This window comes from Oratosquilla oratoria, chromosome 10, assembly GCF_046742065.1.
Source record: "Oratosquilla oratoria isolate Oo_2021 chromosome 10, ASM4674206v1, whole genome shotgun sequence".
NCBI lineage: Eukaryota > Metazoa > Arthropoda > Malacostraca > Stomatopoda > Squillidae > Oratosquilla > Oratosquilla oratoria.
Genome location: NC_134786.1, coordinates 40755019 through 40775018, shown reverse-complemented (window position 1 = coordinate 40775018; position 20000 = coordinate 40755019). Strand labels below are relative to the sequence as shown.

The 20000-nt window shown below is 38.6% G+C and overlaps 1 protein-coding gene across 1 annotated transcript in view; it reads left to right on the top strand.

Annotated features, from left to right (window-relative positions):
- The window catches only part of LOC143029006 (trypsin-1-like), a 40899-nt gene that overhangs the window by 16321 nt on the left and 4578 nt on the right, over positions 1-20000 (top strand). The window contains exons 7-11 of the mRNA XM_076191351.1: positions 11799-11840; positions 12364-12538; positions 12983-13076; positions 14830-15010; positions 15902-16038. Of these exons, the coding sequence (XP_076047466.1) occupies positions 11799-11840; positions 12364-12538; positions 12983-13076; positions 14830-15010; positions 15902-16038 (629 nt within the window). The remainder of the gene's footprint in view (positions 1-11798; positions 11841-12363; positions 12539-12982; positions 13077-14829; positions 15011-15901; positions 16039-20000) is intronic.

Genomic DNA, 20000 nt, shown 5'->3' with positions numbered 1-20000 from the left:
GTTCGTCCACATTTGGAATATGCTGTTTCTGTATGGTCTCCTTATCTCATTAAAGACATTGACAGATTGGAAAAAGTACAACGGCGAGCCACAAAACTGATTCCAAATATAAAAAATAAATCATACGAAAATCGACTAAAACATATGAATCTGTTTTCCTTAAAAAAGCGTAGACTCTGAGGTGATTTGATACAGATCTTTAAGATTCTAAAGGGAATTAACAATATCAAAAGTGACAAAATTTTCGCACTGAATGAGAATCAGACAAGAAACAATGGTCTCAAACTGTGAGGAAGCAGGTTTAATTTGGAAGTGGGTAGAAACAATTTGGCCAACCTTGTAGTTAAAGAATGGAATAAACTTACTGCAGAGGCAGTGCAATATAGTTCAGTTCGAAGCTTTAAGAATCATTTACATAACTACCTAAGCAAGATATATATATATACATATACATATATATACATATATATATATGTATATGTATATATATATATATATATATATATATATATATATATATATATATATACATACATATATCTTCCATAGGTGGTTATCTAAATGATTCTTAAAGCTTCGAACTGAACTATATTGCACTGCCTCTGCAGTAAGTTTATCTCTTTTTGCAGCTATCACCTCGACAACAACTACTACACAAAGCAGTATGTATTACTACTTACATTTTTTTTGAGGGGGGTAGTCCTTTACATAATCAATTCACATGAGCACACACAAATCCTTTTATACTCGTAATATTCCAAATAAGCACCCATAAACACAATATATATGTATATATATGAATATATGTATATATATACATATATATATATGTATATATATATATATATATGTGTGTGTGTGTGTGTGTGTGTATATATATATACATATATATGTATGCATTTGTGTGTGTATATATATATTTGAGAAATTCGCTAGTGAACAGCGACATCAATCAGACAATCTTCTTGACAGTAGCGCACGGAATTCGAACCCGCTGCATCTGGAAGTAAACTTCCAAGACACTCGCCTTAGACCGCTCGACCACTTGACGGTATAAAAACATGAGAACTCATAGTCTAACTGACTATCGAGATTTGGGGAGGGCGCTCACTGCACCCATTAACCACCCATTTTCACTCCATGGCCACTGCACCCAGTGGGAGTAGTAAGGACCGGAACGAATCCCTTCACGCTTGTCGCCAACGTAACTATTTGAGAAATTCGCTAGTGAACAGCGACATCAATCAGACAATCTCCTTAACAGGGCTGAAGATCACCAGTACATCCAGTATGAAGATAGGTGAAGTAGTGAGAGGTAAGGGTAGAAAAGAACATAATAACAACAGATTGGTTTACAGAATCCCATGTGGTGGCTGTGACCTAAACTACTTTGGGGAGACAGGAAGAGGCATACACAAGTGGACATATGAGCACAAGGGCGACCTGAGGGCCCACCGAATATCAAACGCCCTGGTGGTTCATGCGGAGAAATACGGACATTTACCTAACTGGGACGGAGTGGAAATATTGAAACAAGGGTTAGACAAGAAAAAAAGAAAAATAGTAGAGGCAGCTTTTATAGCATCCCAGCCCTGCTGTAACCATCGTGATGGTTTTATTAAGCTGTCCAAAACGTCCGGCTGTATGTATGTATGTATGTATGTATGTATGTATGTATGTATGTATGTATGTATGTATGTATGTATGTATGTATGTCTTATATGTCTCATAGGATGAAATGGATGGATGGGGTGAAAGGGGCATTACAAAGGAGAGGAATATCTGTGAAGGAAGGACGGGAGAGGACAGAAGATAGGATTGAATGGAGAGGGGTTGTGTATAGATGATGCTTCTGACTCAGGGCAGTGGACAGGATGCAGGCATGACCCGTCATTCAGGAGGTGCCAAGATAAGAGGGAGAGAGAAGGGTGGAGGGGAGTGGAATATATAGGAAATGGAATGGGTGGGAGTGTTTTCTATGCCTTTTTCTTTTTAGGCTACCCCCCCCCCGTGTAAGGGGGAAAAAGCCTTTGGTATATGCATGTATACACACACATATATATATATATATATATATATATATATACACACATATATGTATATATATATATATATTTATATATATATATAATATATGTATGTATATATATAGTATATGACATGTACACACATATATATATGTGTGTGTGTGTGTGTGTGTGTGTGTGTGTGTGTGTGTGTGTGTGTGTGTGTGTGTGTGTGTGTGTGTGTGTGTGTGTGTGTGTGTGTGTGTGTATGTGTGTGTGTGTGTGTGTGTGTGTGTGTGTGTGTGTGTGTGTGTGTGTGTGTGTGTGTGTGTGTGTGTGTGTGTGTGTGTGTGTGTGTGTGTGTGGGTGTGGGTGTGTGTGTGGGTGTGGGTGTGTGTGTTGACAATAAATGTCTACCGCTAAAAGGTGAAGAAATGTATCTCGTTTATTCATCTTCAGAATACATATGGTTACATGGGGTTTATCTGAAAAAAAAACTAGGAGTTTGTGTGTTTTTTTTTTCAATCTTAAGGCTTTCGATCCATAAGGGGGTCATTACGCCTGGTGTCAACCTGCGATCCTGTTTAATTTACCATTACAATTTCCACAACAGTCCTGTTGTGCGTAAATAGAACACTACTTTGTCAATAAGGATACAGTCATTGGCCAAAAGATTTGTCACGTTTAACTGAATGTTCTTGAGTCTGCAGTGATGTATAAGCGCCTGGTGCTGTGTGTTATATTGCATGCAGTGTATGAGTATGTGTCTTATAGATAGTGTAGTGTTGCAGGTGTTGCACTGGGGAGGAAATACGCCAGTGATGTAAGGATCTAGGAAGGTGATGTAGGTGGAATTCATCCTCAGCCTTGTTATGGCGATTTCCTCTCGTCTATTGCTTCTGTATGATGTTGACCAGTCTGTTATGTGCTCCTTTTGTTTGTGTTTGATGTGGAGATTGTCCCACTAATATTGCCAGAGGGCGTGTAATTGTTTTCTTACGATAGAACTGAAAGTGCCTATGTCTATGGGTATATCTGTAATAGAGTCCTTTTCTAACACAGATCTGGCCAGCGTGTCCGCTTTCTCGTTCCCGGAGGTCCCAGTGTGGCTGGGAACCCAGGAGAGTAATGGACTTGTTGGTCGTCGAGAGTGCGCTAGTGATTTTGCCCAGGAGAGAATTCCACATTTGGTTACCTGACTTTATTGATTGTAATGCACTCAAAGAATCTGAGAAAATAACAAAGTTACTATGTGTGTCAGATTGAGCATTTTCTATCGCTTTGGATATTCCGAAGAGTTCGGCAATATAAATGCTCGTATGGTCCGGCAATCTGAATATCATCCGGGTTGTGGAACTATATAACCCTGTCCCTGTCTTACGGCCACACTTGGAACCATCCGTATACAATGCCCTGTGGCCAGTAAACCCGTTCATGACTTGTAGGATCTTTTGTCTAAGTTCTACCGAGCACGATTTCTTCTGGAGGTTTTCATTGATGTTGACGTTCAGGGTGATCTTTTCCCACGGTGGTATGTAGAACGTCTTCAATTTTTCAATAGACCACAGTGGCACTGAATACTGCTCGCACAAGGATCGGATCCTGATGGAAAAGGGATTAAGGCTGGAGTTGGTAAAGTGCTCGTATAGGGACGCCGCCTGCTTGCAGGGATGTCGTGGGATACAAAGCACTTTGGCGGCGTAGCGGAGTGTGAGGAGTTCGCGCATGTAGTGGATGGGGGGAACATTGGCTTCAACTTCCAGCCTCTCGATTCTTGTGCAGAGCAATGCTCCAAATGCAAGTCGTAGGCCTTTGTTTTGGATGATGTTCAGGGGTTGTAACGTGGTTGTTGTTGCCGAACCATAAATCTGACACCTATAGTCTAATTCAGATCTAATTAGGGACTCAAAAATTATTAGCAAAGATTTCCTATTTGCTCCCAATTAGTGTCCGTTAGTTTGCGTAGCAAATTAAGTCTCTTGTTGCACGCATCAACCATATACTTTACATGGGCCTTCCAGTTTAGCCTGAAGTCCAGTTTCAGGCCAAGGAAAAATGTTTAGTTTTGTACTGGAATGGGATTTCCATGTAATTGCAAATCGATTTCGGCTTGGGCTCTGCGTGAAAATACAACCACTGTTGACTTTACTTCCGAAAACTTAAATCCCCATTCGTCAGACCATTCCTAGAGCGAATCCAGGGCAAGTTGTACGCGAGAGCCGGAAAAACTAGCGTTAGATGAGGAATGCCAGATTCCAACGTCGTCAGCGTATAATGAGTATTTAAGGTTCCGAGGTGGAACAGATAGAATATCGATAATAAGTAACATGAATAATGTGGGGCTCAACACACTTCCCTGTGGTACGCCATTTTCTTGTATGCGTACTGATGAAAAGCAACCTTGGATTTTGACAGAGAATGTTCGTTCTAGTAAAAGAAAAAAAAATAATAATCAAAATAGGGAGATTCCCTCTAAGGCCAAGTGCATAGAGTTTTTCGAGGATACCACGTCGCCATGCCATGTCGTACGCTCTTTCTAAATCTAAAAAGCAAGCAACAAGATATTCTTTCCTCTCGAAACTTGAAAGGATATCATGTTCTAAGTTGACCAAATGGTCGAGACTACTTTCGTTGAGAATAGGTATGACGTGGGCATGTCTCCATGTTTCTGGGAAGTCATGATTAACCCAAATTTTGTTGTATAGTTCCAGTAATTTGTTGAGTGTGATTGAATTTAGATGTTGCAGCATCTCATACCTAATCTCATCCGGGCTAGGAGAGATCCCTCTACACGAGCTTAAGGCCTGTTTAAGCTCGTGTAGTTGGAAGGGAGTATTGTATTCGTGGTGTGTATGTGTACGGAAGACCAGTGGCTCTGCTTCCAGTCTTTGTTTATCCTGGAAGAATATTGGCGAATAGTTATATGTATTACTCGTTTGTGTGAATGCATCTGCTATTATGTTTGTGATGTCGGTGGGGGTATCTACAAATGTGGTTCCTATTGTCAAAGTCTTGATGGTAGGGGCATGTTTGCCGTCAATTCTTCGGACGGCTGACCAAATCTGCGTTAGAGGGGTGTGCATGTTAATTGTCGAAATAAAATCACGCCAAGACTTTCGCTTGGACTGTTCAATGGTTTTACGGGCCTCTGCTTGCGCCTTTTTAAAAGTAATCAATTTGGGTAAAATTGGGTAAAATTGGGTAAAACTGCTTTTCTGCAGTCTGATGTCCACCAAGAAACTCTATGCTTGTGAAATGCCAAGGTTCTTGGTATATGCTTATGCGCTGAATTCAAAATGGATAATGGTAAATTGACTACTTTGTCATCCATATTGTCCCCTGTGGTGTTGACGTTGGTAGTGCGTCGATACATTTCCCAGTTGGCTTTCCTCATGATGAATTTGGGATAGGGAGGGGGTGGGTTGTCTCCATAGGCTGGACCAGCCGTAACGTGGTCAAGCCATATTTTTAGGATGACTGGGAAATGATCGCTGAACATGGTGCCGTCAAGCGTAGTCCATTTTATGTCGTCAGAGAGCTTAGGAGATGTTATGGATAAATCGATACATGAAAAAGTGCCCCTAGCATTGTCTACACGAGTGGTATTGCCAGTGTTTAGGAGGACCAGGTTGTTGATATTCAGAACTGCCTCCATCTGCTCTCCTCGAGCACATGTTCTATCCCTCCCCCACATGTGATGGTGGGAGTTAAAGTCTCAGACCATAAGTTTATGGTGGGGCAGCTGTCTTATAGATTTATTTACCTCCTGCGGCGGAAATAGTTGGTCTGGAGGTAAATATATGGAGCAGATGGACGCAAGTTTGTTCTGTACTTTCGTTTTGACAGCAACTGCCTCCAAGGTTGTGGATAGTGGCAGCTCTGCTTGGGGAAGGCAGTCGCTGACAGCAACTGCGACCCCCCTCCAGGCGCGAACCTGTCCTTCCTATAGATGGCAAAGTTTTTCAAGTGTAATTGAACACTGGGATTTAGGAATGTTTCCTGGAGACACATAACTGAGGGGTTGTTTATAGAGTTGAAAATAGATAGGTCATTTACTCTATTTCTAATACCTCGGCAATGCTACTGGATGATTTTTTTCTTTTTTTCGATTTCTTCCTTTCTTGGTCTTAGTGGGAGAGGTGTGTTTTGCCCCCGATGCTCGGTCTGGGCTGGATATTGGACTTAATAGCCGTTTGCAGGAGCCGGCGATCTCCATGGGTACATCCTCTTCCACATGTGTAGGCACACGTAGTGGAAGCTCTGGGATAGTCGGGGAAGGTGCGAGTGCGTGGTTTGTTTGGTAGGTGGGCAGAGATCTTTGTCCTTATCGGAGTTCTTGCTTACAGTTTGTGTTTCAATGGTTCTACGTGTTTTCTTAACTGCAGAAGCATAGGAAGCTGCTCTGGAGGGACTAGTTGGGGTAACTTGTCTTTCCATCACACGCTTCCATGTTTCGTAGAAAGAGATGCCACAAGTTGCTTTCTCGGTACAAATTTATTTTTCTATTTTGAAGGTGGAATAATCTCGGGAGGTGGATGTATGCTTGTTGTTAGAGGGGCAGTTGACACATTGAATTACATATTTAAACCAGGTATCTGTAGGATATTCGCCTGCACACTTATCCCACACGATTGTTTTTCTACTACAAAACTTAGCAAGGTGACCATGTTTAAAACACTTATTACAGCGAAAAGGGTTGAGGACATATGGTCGCACTGAGACATGGATGTATCCAATTTTGACATGGTCAGGGAGGGTTGTGGAGTTAAAAGTGAGGATGATAAGGGGCGTGTTCACTCGCATGTTCTTTTCCCGGTCCAGTCGCGTTATGAATTTGACATCTAGAATCCCTTCGTCTTTCATTTCTTCGATGATGTCAGACTCGTCCATGGTCATCAAATCTCTGCAGTGGATTACTCCTCTGCAGGAGTTGAGTGACTTAGGGAGGGAGGCAACAACATCTAAGGTATGAAACTTCTTGGCCTTAAGCAAGTCGCGTGTGGCTTTCCCAGAGTTGGTGGTAACTTGGAGATCTCCGCTTCTAAGTTTCCTAACCTGGTTGATATCATCAGTATAAAAGGACAGACATTTCTTCAGAATAAAGGGATTGAGTTCAGCTAATCGGGTTTGGTCAGAGTGGAGAAAAACATGCCTAGCCTTATCCGGGTCGATATTAGGGTCGTCAGGGGAAGTGTTTTTCGTTTGCAGAGGTGGAGTTGAAGACTCCATTCTGCACGTCGGGGTGGGGGACAAGCCCCCTGTAACACAAGAAATGTGCTCAGAAGAGCCAAAGGGACAATACTATAGGGGTCACACAGTTCCTTGGCGACTGGCGACAGCCGCGTGGAATGACACGCTGTGTGCCCAGTGGGGACGGGGTCTACACTACTCTAAACTACGACAGCTTTATACTAGATTTCGCCGGGCCGGACGACCGAGGAGTCTCACGAGCCAGCAAGGACTCGTGCGGATCCCGGAGAGCTACGAAAGGACGGAAAGGTCAAATAGAGAAAGAGCTGGGAAACGCCCAGAAGTGGGTGGCAGTGTTAACTGCCTAGATGAAAGCCATCCAACGTTACGTTGGATTATAAGAACTAGTCAACTCTAGAGAGTAGCCCTAGCAAGTATGACTGTCCTTGTGCAAATACCGACTGTCTGCTGCTATATGCTGCTGACGTCTGATACCGCTTGCGACTTGCGACTTGCTAGAGAAGATCACCCGCTCGCGCGGAATCGGTTTTTGTGGGAGGGGAAGAATGTCTGTAAGAAAGTGAAAAGATAGTTGTGTATAAAAGAGGGCTTGTGCCACCGGGCGATTAGGGATATTTATTCGTGTTGGCACCTAAGGAGATTTTTATGTGTCTTGGCCGATGCGCCTGAGTATTCCAAAGAAGTTAAGCATAATTTTATTCAGTGTGGTAAGACTCGATTTTTCGGTCATTATCGCGGTCAGGGTCGGGTCACGAAGGGTATGCGTACTTTGTGTCAGGTCACTTGTGGGCGCGGGGTCAACAGCCAGGTCAGCGATTTGGATGAAATGTATAGTAACCTAACAGATTTAATTCTAAATGCACAAAATAGATTTATTCCCTTCAAGTCAATACGGAAGAATAGTAATACTCCCAAAAGGATGATGAACAGGCTGAAACATGAGATTGGAATGAAAAAAGGACCTTACGTAAGAATAAGAAATGGGGAAACATACCTTAGATCCAAATATAACGATATGACAAGATTGGTTAAAAAGAATACGCGCACAGCAAAACGTAACTATGAAATTAAGGTTTCCAGACAAACAAGATCCAACCCAAAGAGCTTCTTTCATCTCTACAGAACAAAAAATAAGGAAACGATAGGCCCAGTTCAAAATTATGAAAATGTCATGAGAGAATTGTAGGAAAATATTAATGAGGCGTTTAACAAATATTTTCTCTCAGTGTTTACTAAGGAGAGATTAGATAAGGTGCCTGACTGCGATCCAATTTTCAGTGGGGATGGAGAAAGTAGACTATCTAATATCAGCATTAGTGTGGCAGAAGTAGTCAAGCAGATTAAAAGACTTAAAGAGTGTAAATTAGAAATGTGCAACCAGTTAACTGAAATATTTAATAAGTTGGTAGACACTGGTTTTGTGTCTATTGCTTGGGGGCAGGCAAACGTTGCTCCTGTTTTTAAGAAGGGAGATAAATCGTCTATATGCAACTACAAGCCAATCAGTTTGACATCAGTAATAGGTAAAATGCTTGAATCAGTAATAGTTAATAGACTTAGAAAACACATCGAGAGACATAATTTGATTCGTGACACACAGCATGGTTTTTTCAAGGGTAAGTCATGTGTGACTAATCTACTATCCTTTTACACTAAAGTATATAAAGCGTCAGATAACAATGATAGTTCCGATGTTATTTACCTTGACTTTAGCTAAGCGTTCGACAAAGTGCCACACCAGAGACTACTAAATAAAATCAAAGCCCCCCATGGCATAGGAGGAAAAGTGTTAGAATGGATTAGAGCTTGAACCAGTGACAGAAAACAGCAGGTGTAAAATCCAGGTGGGGGAGTGTTTCTAGTGGGGTCCCCCAAGGCTCGGTTTTAGGTCCCTTATTGTTCATTATGCACATGAATGACTTGGACAATGATATTAATAGTAATATTAGTAAGTTTGCGGACGACACTAAAATGGGACGCCTAATTAGGTCAGGAGACGAAAACGAGATTCTGCAGGACGATCTTAATAAGCTGTTCATATGGTCGGTGAAATGATAAATGAACTTCAATATCTCAAAGTGCAGCGTGTTAAACGTGGTGCTGCACAACCCCGAAAATATGTATAGCTTAGATTACACGTTTTTAGAGAAAAACTGAGTGCGAGAGAGACTTGCGAGTTCTACTTAGTCCTGGCCTTAAATCCAGGAAACAGTGCATTAGCGCCAAAAATAAAGCAAGCATAGCATTAGGTTTCATTGCTAGGACGGTTACGAATAGATGTGCAGAGGTAATTATCAAACTCTATCTAGCGATAGTTAGACCCATCCTTGATTATACGGTACAGTTTTGATCTTCGTCTTATAGAATGGACATCAGTTCACTAGAATCAGTACAGAGAATGACCAATATGATACATGGGCTCAGAAATTTCCCTTACGAGGAGAGGCTTAGACACCTTACACTCTATGGAAAGACGCAGAGTGCGGGGTGGTCTAATAGAGGTTTTTAAGTGGATCAAAGGCTTTAACAAGGGTGACGCAAGCAAGGGTCATCATACTAAGATAATAGAGCAGGACTCGCAGTAATGGATTTAAACTGGAGAAATTTAGATTTAAGAAGGAAAAGGCAAAAATTGGTTTACTAATAGAGTGGTCAACGAATGGAATAGACTTAGTAACCATGCACTGAGCGCTGAAACTATCAGCTGTTTGAAGAAACGGCTAGACAACTTTATGGGTGGGAATGACAGGTGGTAATGGACATGGAACTGCATAGTGTAGGCCTCATGGTCTCTTACAGTCTCCTTCATTCTTATATTCTTATGTAGCCATTGAGAGGGAATAAGTATTTGATATGTCCTCCGTTTAGATTAATCAAGTTCATTTGATTAGCTCTGGTGATGGAATTTTTATGTTGGTTTATAATTTCTGCGAAAAGGAGGTCAATGATTCCTTTTAAGGTTGTGTGTATGTTTGTGTTCATCCATTTGTTCATTAGCTCGTGGTGTTCTAAGCTCTTGGATTTTGTCCTTCGATTTTCTTATCCTTTGTTTAATAATTTAAAGTGGGTTTTTGGGGCTCCAGACGAAAGGTAGTAACTAAGACGTCTGCTCAACTTCATAGTCGTCATGCCAACATAGGTGGATGGGAGGGTTGCAAAGTTCCCTCGTTTGCAAGTGAACCTGTAGATGACATGCGATTGTTGAGTTGGCTCTTTGATTATGTTTGGGCTATTTCGTAGTAACAGGTGGCTGGTTTTCTGGCTTTTATAATATATTACTACGTTTATTCTCTTATCGGGATTTGTGAGTTTGACATTTCTTTTTATTATTTGTTTTAATATTCTTTCATCTTCTTTGTATGCCGTGGAGAAAAAGGCTCGATAGTATATTTTAATGTCTTCTTTTTTCTCTGTAGTATTTTGCTGGGTGTGATACCATCGGTCAATAATTTTTTTAGTAATAGTCTCAATATCTTTTTTGTTAAGTTCGTTGTTTAAATGTACTTGTGTGGTTCTTACTATTTCTGTGTGAACTTTTGTCCATGTGCTGCAGTAAGAGCTCTACGTATATAGGCACTGATGGTGGAATTTATGTACCTTTGTGGACAATAACTTTTTCCGTTCATGCATAGCCTGTGTTTGTAGGTTTAACATAGGTGTCTGTATCGATTTTTTCTTGTTGTTGTTTAACGAGAATGTCAAGGAATGGCATGGATCCGTCTACGCTATTTTCTATTGTGAAGGTTAAACCGGAGGCAGGTTTAACCTGCTATTCCTTGACATTCTCGTTAAACAACAACAAGAAAAAATCGATACAGACACCTATGTTAAACCTACAAGCACAGGCCAATTCATGAACGGAAAAAGTGAATGTCTACAAAGGTAAATAAATTCCACCATCAGTGCCTATATACGTAGAACTCTTACTCACTGCAGCACATGGACAAAAGTTCACAAAGAAATAGTAAGATCCCCACGAGTACTTTTAAACAACAGATTCAACAAAAATATATTGAGACTACTACTAAAAAAATTATTAATGTAACGAAATATCTGGATTGATTTGTTAATATAATGTAGTAACTGAAATTATTTTTTGATCATGTAACGAAGTATCTGGATTGATTTGTTAATGTAAATTGCAGATACCATAGTCTGTAGGACAACCAACACCAGGCCCGAGAGCTCTTTATTAAACGAGTATGAGTATGCATGAAGATTCCTTATTCCTCCTGTACCTCAAATCACATGACGGACCACAGGCTGTGACAATATATATATATATATGTATATATGTATATATATATATATATATATATATATGTATATATACGTATATATATGTATATATATATGTATATATATATGAATATATATATATGTATATATATATATATATATATATGTATGTATATATATACATATACTGTATGTATGTATGTAGGTATTTATGTATGTATGTATATACATATGTATGTATGTATGTATGTATGTATTTATGTATGTATGTACATATATACATATGTATGTATGTATATAAATATATGATCGCTTAATTTATTCTTTTTTTCCCCCATGCAGCCTCCAGTTCATCAACTTTACCTACGGCAAGCCCAAAATGCAGTGAGTTTTTTATTTCAGATACTGACAATAAATATAAATACTGACAAATTTGGTAAAGTTATTTACATTTGAATTTCTATTCATTATTATTCACTCTTTTATTGTTATTTTTACTCCTAGTGTGATTTTTTAATACTATCATTATTGTTTTTATTATCATTATTATCATTATAATTATTATTGTTATTATTATTATTATTGTTGTTATTATTATCATTGTTATTACTATTACTATTATTATCATCATCATCATTATCATTATTATTGTTATTGTTATTATTATTATTGTTATTTTTGTTGTTGTTATTATTATTATTATTATTATTATTATTATTATTATTATTATTATTATTATTATTATTATTATTATTATTATCATTATTATCATTATTATCATTATTATTACTAACATTATTACCACTATTATCATTATCATTACTATTGTTTTCATTAGCAATAATGATATTAATACTGTTAGCAATGATCTTATCTTTACTTTCAAAACCCATGATTAACACCACAGGCTGTGGCAAGGTTAACAGAGGAACCCGCATCGTGGGTGGACACGAGACTGAAATTAATGAATACCCATGGCAAGTGGGTATCGTTAAGAACAGTAGCAAAGTTCTCTCTCCCTTCTGTGGAGGTTCAATTATTGATAAATACCATATTTTGACTGCTGCTCACTGTGTTGATAGGTAAGGACCTAAGCGTTCTCACACCGTTTCCTTATCATGCGGTTATTTATTAATAGAATTTATATAGTCATCTGCAGTGAAATATCTTATATACTGTGTCTTGGGATTCATTTTCTCTAAAGCCCGTTAAAAGTACGACCCATCAAGTGTCTATAAAAAACGTCTGTGTACGTATAGAATATGTTGTTTTTATTCTGTAACATGAGACTTAGTATCATATGTAGTCAGTGTGCATTTCACCGTTAAAGCTCTACTTTTACTGAAGAGGAAAGAAATAATTGCAAAATAATTGTAAGACGGTGATTGTTGGATGGGCTAGTCTTTGAATCCTTACTTATATGTTCAAGTTACCTATACTTGTGTATACAGCTACTTATAGAATGATTATTGTTTCCATTCGATTCCTATGTGTGTATTTTTTTTTCTTTTCTTTTTACCTTTCAGCCGGAATCCAGGCGACATTAATGTTGTTGTTGGCGACCACCATACCGGAAAAACAGATGAAACAGATGTTACTAAAAGAATATCTGTAGAAAGTGTATGTATATAAATCAATTTTTTGGTGGAAATACAGATTTGCAAGAAATTTTGGACAAAAGTCAAGGATAAATTTTAAGCCTTTAGTGATTTGGAGAAGACTTACGACATGGTAGACAGGAAGGCATTGTGGGAGGTATTGCAGATATATGGTATTAGGGGAAGGCTGTTAAGGGCAGTCAAAAAATTTTACACGAGTAGTAGAGATTGTGTTAGGTCTGGGAATGGTATGGTAATAGTGAATGGTTTGACATGTAGCCGAGACTGCGCTAGGGATGTGTTATGCCTCCATGGCTGTTCACTGTATACATGTATGGGTTGGGGTGGGAATTGAATTGAATCCAGATGGTTGGAGGATTGGAGATGGTTAGGAAGAGTGAAGGGAAGTGAGAGATGAGCCTGTTGTTGAAGTTGATGTGAGTAAGAGCAAGATGAGATGTACAAGGGGAGAGGGTGGCAGCAAGTTTTAGGTAAAGTTAGAGGAAGGGATAGTTTCAAATATCTAGGTTTACATGTAGCAGGGAATGGGCTGCTAGGGTGGAAATGAACTATAGTCAGGGAAGCAGGTAAATGTCTTTGGGGGATGAAAAGTGGAATGAGAAATAGATATCTGGGAATGGATACAAAGAGAAGGTTATATGAAGGGGTGACTGTGCCTACGATACTGTACGGGGCGGGGACTTGGAGTTTAAAAGAAGTAGAAAGGAGAAACTAAAATTTGTTTCAGTCGAAGTATTTGAGAATTATACGAGGATGAATAGAGTGAGAAATCATAATGTCAGGAGGAGAGCGAAGGTAGAAAGAGAGCCGAGAAGATTATTGGGCACATAGAAAGAACGAATGAGGAAATATTAGCAAAAAATATGAAAAGCAGAAATGTGTGAAGTAAAATTGAGGAAAAGACCAAAAGTGAGGGCAAAGGGATAGCAGCAGAATGCTTGTATGCATGAATATTTGTGTGTGTGCATATACTTTACCTAGTTGTATTTACCTAGTTCTATCTCATGGGAAGGGGAGCTATGCTAGTGGTGTACCGTCTTTATATCTCGCAGTGTCTAGTTTCCTTTTAAACTCGTGAATAGTTTTTGCACACACTATTGTTTTATCCAGTTTGTTCCAGATATCCACCACTCATTGTGGAAAAATGTTTTGTGTGTGTGTGTGTGTGTGTGTGTGTGTGTGTGTGTGTGTGTGTGTGTGTGTGTGTGTGTGTGTGTGTGTGTGTGTGTGTGTGTGTGTGTGTGTGTGTGTGTGTTTTTTTGCATCCGACCAAGATATGGATCAAAAGGTCTCCTGCCGGCATGCTCCGCCTTTGTAATCCTTTGTGTGTGTGTGTATGTGTATGTGTGTGTGTGTGTGTGTGTGTGTGTGTGTGTGTGTGTGTGTGTGTGTGTGTGTGTGTGTGTGTGTGTGTGTGTGTGTGTGTGTGTGCATGTGTGTGTGTGTGTGTGTGCGTGTGTGTGTGTGTGCGTGTGTGTGTGTGTGTGTGTGTGTGTGTGTGTGTGTGTGTGTGTGTGTGTGTGTGTGTGTGTGTGTGTGTGTGTGTGTGTGTGTGTGTGTGTGTGTGTGTGTGTGTGTGTGTGTGTACATATGTATATGCACATGTATGTGTATATATGAAATATCAAAGACCAAATATTTTCTGTTCAGTGTCCAAGGGGTGACTTAATTTGCTATATTCGTAGAATTTGTGTGCCAGTCCAAGAGATAAATGAAATTTGACAACCACTGTCATCGTATTTCTATGTTTTCAGATAACAATACATAAGGATTATGATTCCTCCACCTTGGACAATGACATCGCTATCATTAAGCTGGCAGAGCCTATTGAGTTCCAATCCGACAATAAAATCGCACCCGTCTGCTTGCCTGACGCCAAGACAAATTACTCGAACGTTGAAGCTATCGTTTCTGGCTGGGGAGCTTTATCTTCAGGTGGGTTGCCATTGATGGTTGGCTTCTGAATAGCCGCCTACGACAAGAACTATCATTAAAATCTTGGTGAGAAGATAAGGATGGGGGAAATGCATGAATCAGGCGTGAGAGACATCTGGAAACAGTGAAATGGCTTACATTTGCTTTTTCTTTAAGATAAGATGTTCTATTTTTGTTGTCCAGTACAAAATGGGTTAATATTTTTCATCAAAGGGAGATAGGCTTAAATGGAATTCAAACGCTTCTTTCCTTTCAGTTGTGATGCCTCATGATTTTTTTCAGGTTAACTCGGTTCAACAAATGTTAATTCTTTCTCATACTATTTGACGCCTCATCTCGCACTTCAATCACCTCTGCTACACCTTAACATCTCTTCATTGGTAGTCCTCTAGGTTTTGGTCTTCATGGTCTATCAGAAAGGCAAACAGTCAGTCCATCAGTCGATCGATCAATCAATTTATCAATCAGTCAATCAATCAGTGATAAATTGACGTGGGCCGAAGGGATTTCCCTTGTCCTTTCTAATAACTTATGAGTGGATGAGGAAAGAGGGTCACCCTGGAAATGAATCGGCGAGGTTAAACCAGATTCGGCTATCGGGACCTGTGTCTCGTTACATTGCTTCTGTCCCAGGCACTGTGACGGGGTCCCGGATGACTCTTCATCCACAAAGAGCTAAGATTAAAGGGAAAACAAATGGTATTGGATTGGTGTGGCATGAATGATAGATTCATGCCTTGGTTGGCCACCTTTCTTATAAGTAAGAAGAAACCTTTCGAAGTATGCTTGCATTTATTTGTTTATTTGTTTGCTTGTTTAGCTACAATGTTTGTATATTACCTAGCAAATAAATAAATCTGGCTTTTTGTCACCAGCTCTCTTACTTTCCAGGTGGAAGTTCGCCAGACTCCCTACATGAAGTAGCGGTAACCACATTGACCAATGACGAGTGTTCGGAAAGTTACTCTTCTCTCACGGACAACATGATTTGCGCTGGCGATCCCAATGGAGGAAAGGACTCGTGCCAGGTGACTGCAGACGTCGTTCTTGGTTCTTGGATGGTCTTTGCAAAGAATGTATCGTCGTACAGTGTCTGCATACAGTAGCTATGCACTTGAATCAAGTTCAATTCGTGCAAGTTTGTCATGAATGAATCAATCAATTGTTGCCTTGAGTATCATTAAGTGGAAAACCCGTAGATCCACAGTGGCTGACAACGGTCGTCGTAACCGCCCATAGATATCTCCCCGGAATAAAGATTGGACTGTTGTCCGAGTAGTATTAGTATGGGACTATTCCTGTGTCACTAGATGAAAGTGAAAGGGTTAGGGGAGCAGTTGTGGGTTGTCAGTTCACCATGTATCATATAGTGTATGAAATACAACAGCAGTTGACAGAAATTTTAGGCCCAGTCCGGAGACCTGCTGTCAGCCCCTCATGGGTACACCCCTGGAGTGAGTCTAGGAGGTAGACGAGTTTTGAAGATAGTAACTTCAGCATGGCGACTTAGGATTGGTTTCCAGTGTTTACCTGTAACACCTGCTTGATTTGTATGTTACTGCTTCATTTGCAAAGATATTTTCGCCTAAAGATAAATATCAATCAGCACTAATTCTTTTATTTTTTTATTTTCCAGGTCAAGAATATTATTATCAATAAACAAGTACATTGGTTAGATTACGCCAGATGGTGCTTAATTCCTGCCGAGAATGAATGTTTTCCCTTTTTCCAAAGAGGTCCTTCACCAACAATTAGAGATTCTCAAACATGATAAATAATATATATATATATATATATATATATATATATATATATATATATATGTATATATATATACATACCTATATATATATACATATATGTAAATATATAAATGTATATATACGTATATGTATATATATTTTTTACATGTGTATATGCATGTATGCACACACACAAACACACACACACACAAGCGCACACACACACATATATATACATATATATATATATATATATACATATATATATATATATATATTTACAAGTGTATATGCATGTATACACACATACACACACACACACACACACACACACACACACACACACACACACACACACATATATATATATATATATATATATATATATATGTACATACATATATATATATATATATATATATACATAGATATATATATATTATATATGTACATATACACACGTTTCAAACACAAAGGTATCTTATTATACTTATCAAAGGCTTTCCAAACAATTGTAATACATCTTTTTATTTCATTATCATGATCTTTTGTCATTTTCACCATATGGCCTAAATAATCATACTCTTCAACATCTTCAAGACTCTCACCATCAATTATAATCTCTTTACTTTGAACTTTCCTGTTGAACATTACTTTGGTTTTAATCTTATTAATTTTCAAACCTACTTTGAGACTTTCCTTGTTGAGATCACAAAGCATGTCTTAAAATTCTTCTGCTCTTTCGGAAATAAGAATAATGTCATCCTCAAATCTTAGGTGGTTCAAATATTCGCCATTAATCTTCAAACCTTTCTTTTCCCAACTCAAACTTTTGAAAATAACTTCCAAACAAGCTGTAAATAGTTTGGGTGAAATTTTATCGCCTTGCCGTACTCCTTTCTCGATCTTGACATTTTCTGTATCTTTATGTAGTCGAATTATAGCGGTACCTTTCGCATAAATATTTTCTAAAACTCTTACGATCTGTCCGTTTGGCCCTGCTTGCGTAAGGAGTTTAGTATTGCTATTTGTTCTACCGAGTCAAAGGACTTCTCGTAATCTACAAAAGCTAGACAGAGATGTATATTGTATTCTGTCGTTTTTCGATTAGTTGGTTCATCGCCTACAAATGGTCTACAGTCAAACATCCGATCCTAAAGCCTGCCTGTTCTCTCGGTTCGTTTCCATCTAAAACTTGACTTAGTCTATTTGTAAGGATTTTGGAGAATACTATATATACATTTGATAGCAAGCTAATCGATCGATAGTTACTAAGGTCCCTCTGGTCTCCTTTTTTATGAAGCAAAATCACTATAGCATTGCACTATGATTCATTAACGCTTTCTTGACGTAAGCATTGGGTGTACAACTGAGCCAACCTAATATGAACTTCTTTCCCAGCGTCTTTCAAGAGATCTATCGATATGCCATCTTCCCCAGGTGATTTTCCTCGTTTCATATTTTTAGTGAAAATTCTACTTCTTCCTTTGTAATCTCTGGTATACTACTAACGTCTACAGATGAATTTACTGACTCAACTACGGATTCCGACGAGTAAAGCTCTTGGTAAAATTCTTCTATTCTTTTTACCATTCACTCTCTGCATTTAATGATTTCTCCTTCTCTATATTTCAAACATATCATTTGCTGTCTTCCTAAAGCATATCTGCGCTCGGCTCCTTTAATACTTTTGCCTTTCCGAATAGTTTCCTCTATGTCATCTATATTTCTCTTTCTTTTCTCAGATCTCTGCCTTATGTTGATAAGCTTATTTAGTTCTATTCTTTCTATTTCGTCTCTTCCTCTTCTTTTCATTAGATCACTTGTAGCTTTGGTGTATTTGTTTACTCTAATACTTTTTGTACTTCCTACTTGCTCTGCTGATTCCCAAATGAATTCAACTAGATTAGAATTAATATCTTCGAGGGTGTCCTCGTTAGTTCTTACTGCTTCAAATCTATTTTTAATTTCTAACTGAAATTTCTTATTGTTATCCTTAACCTTTGCAAGGCTTATTTTCTTTCTTAAACTAGTTTATTTCTCTCGGCTCTGAAATTGAATTTAGATGCACAACCTACCATTCTATGGTCACTACCTATGTTGACTTTCATTATGAACCTAACATTGATAAGGCTCTCGCTCTCATCTCCTAATATGAAGTCTATTTCGTTCTTTGTTGTTCCATTTGAATGAGAAAAATACATATACCTATTATATATATGTATATACATAGCATATATATATGTAAATATATATATATACAAATATATATATATACATATATATACATATATATATATATGTATATGTATATATATACATATATATACATATGTATTTATGTATATATATACATTTACATATATATATATATATATATATATATATTATATTATATATATATATATACATAAATACATATATATATATATGTGTGTGTGTGTGTGTGTGTGTGTGTGTGTGTGTGTGTGTGTATTCACTTGGTCTTTTGGATCACGTGTTTGACTCGTGATCGACAGCTATTTCCCTCCTGGAAGAGAGCTCAGAGCTCGTAGGTCCGATCTATGGGTAATGCTATGACCTTGCACACACACACACACACACCCAACTCCCCGCCCACGAGAGTGACCTTGCACACACATACACACACCCAACTCCCCGTGTGTGTGTGTTGTGTGTGTGTGTGTTGTGTGTGTGTTGTGTGTGTGTGTGTGTGTGTGTGTGTGTGTGTGTGTGTGTGTGTGTGTGTGTGTGTGTGACATGACAGAATTGAATAAACACTAAGAAAAATTCATTTCTGCTCTTATTTAATGCTTAATGTAATTCAAAATTACCTAATATATTATATTTACCTAGATTTATGTTTCAGATTGCATAGAAGATTAATCAAGCATGCCACGAACCAAAAGAGCAGTAAACCTATCTCAATTTCAGCGAGGTCGTATTGTGGGTCAACATAAAGGTGGACTTATTCAACGCAAAATATCTGAAAATCTTTCAATACCCCTTTCTACTATTAATAGAGTGATCGTCCAATTCACCAGAGAGGGCAAGAAGGGCCCTCAGAAAGACCCTTGCGTCTTGTCAAAAGAAATGTTGAAGAGGATCCACGTTGCAAGGCCTCTGACATGGCAGCACAAGCTGATATCAGTCCAGGAACAGCTGTCAGGTATCTCCACAAGCTTCGTCTAGCCAATATCAAGCGCAGAAATGATTGGGCTACTGAGATGGTGGAGAGACCTGTGGCC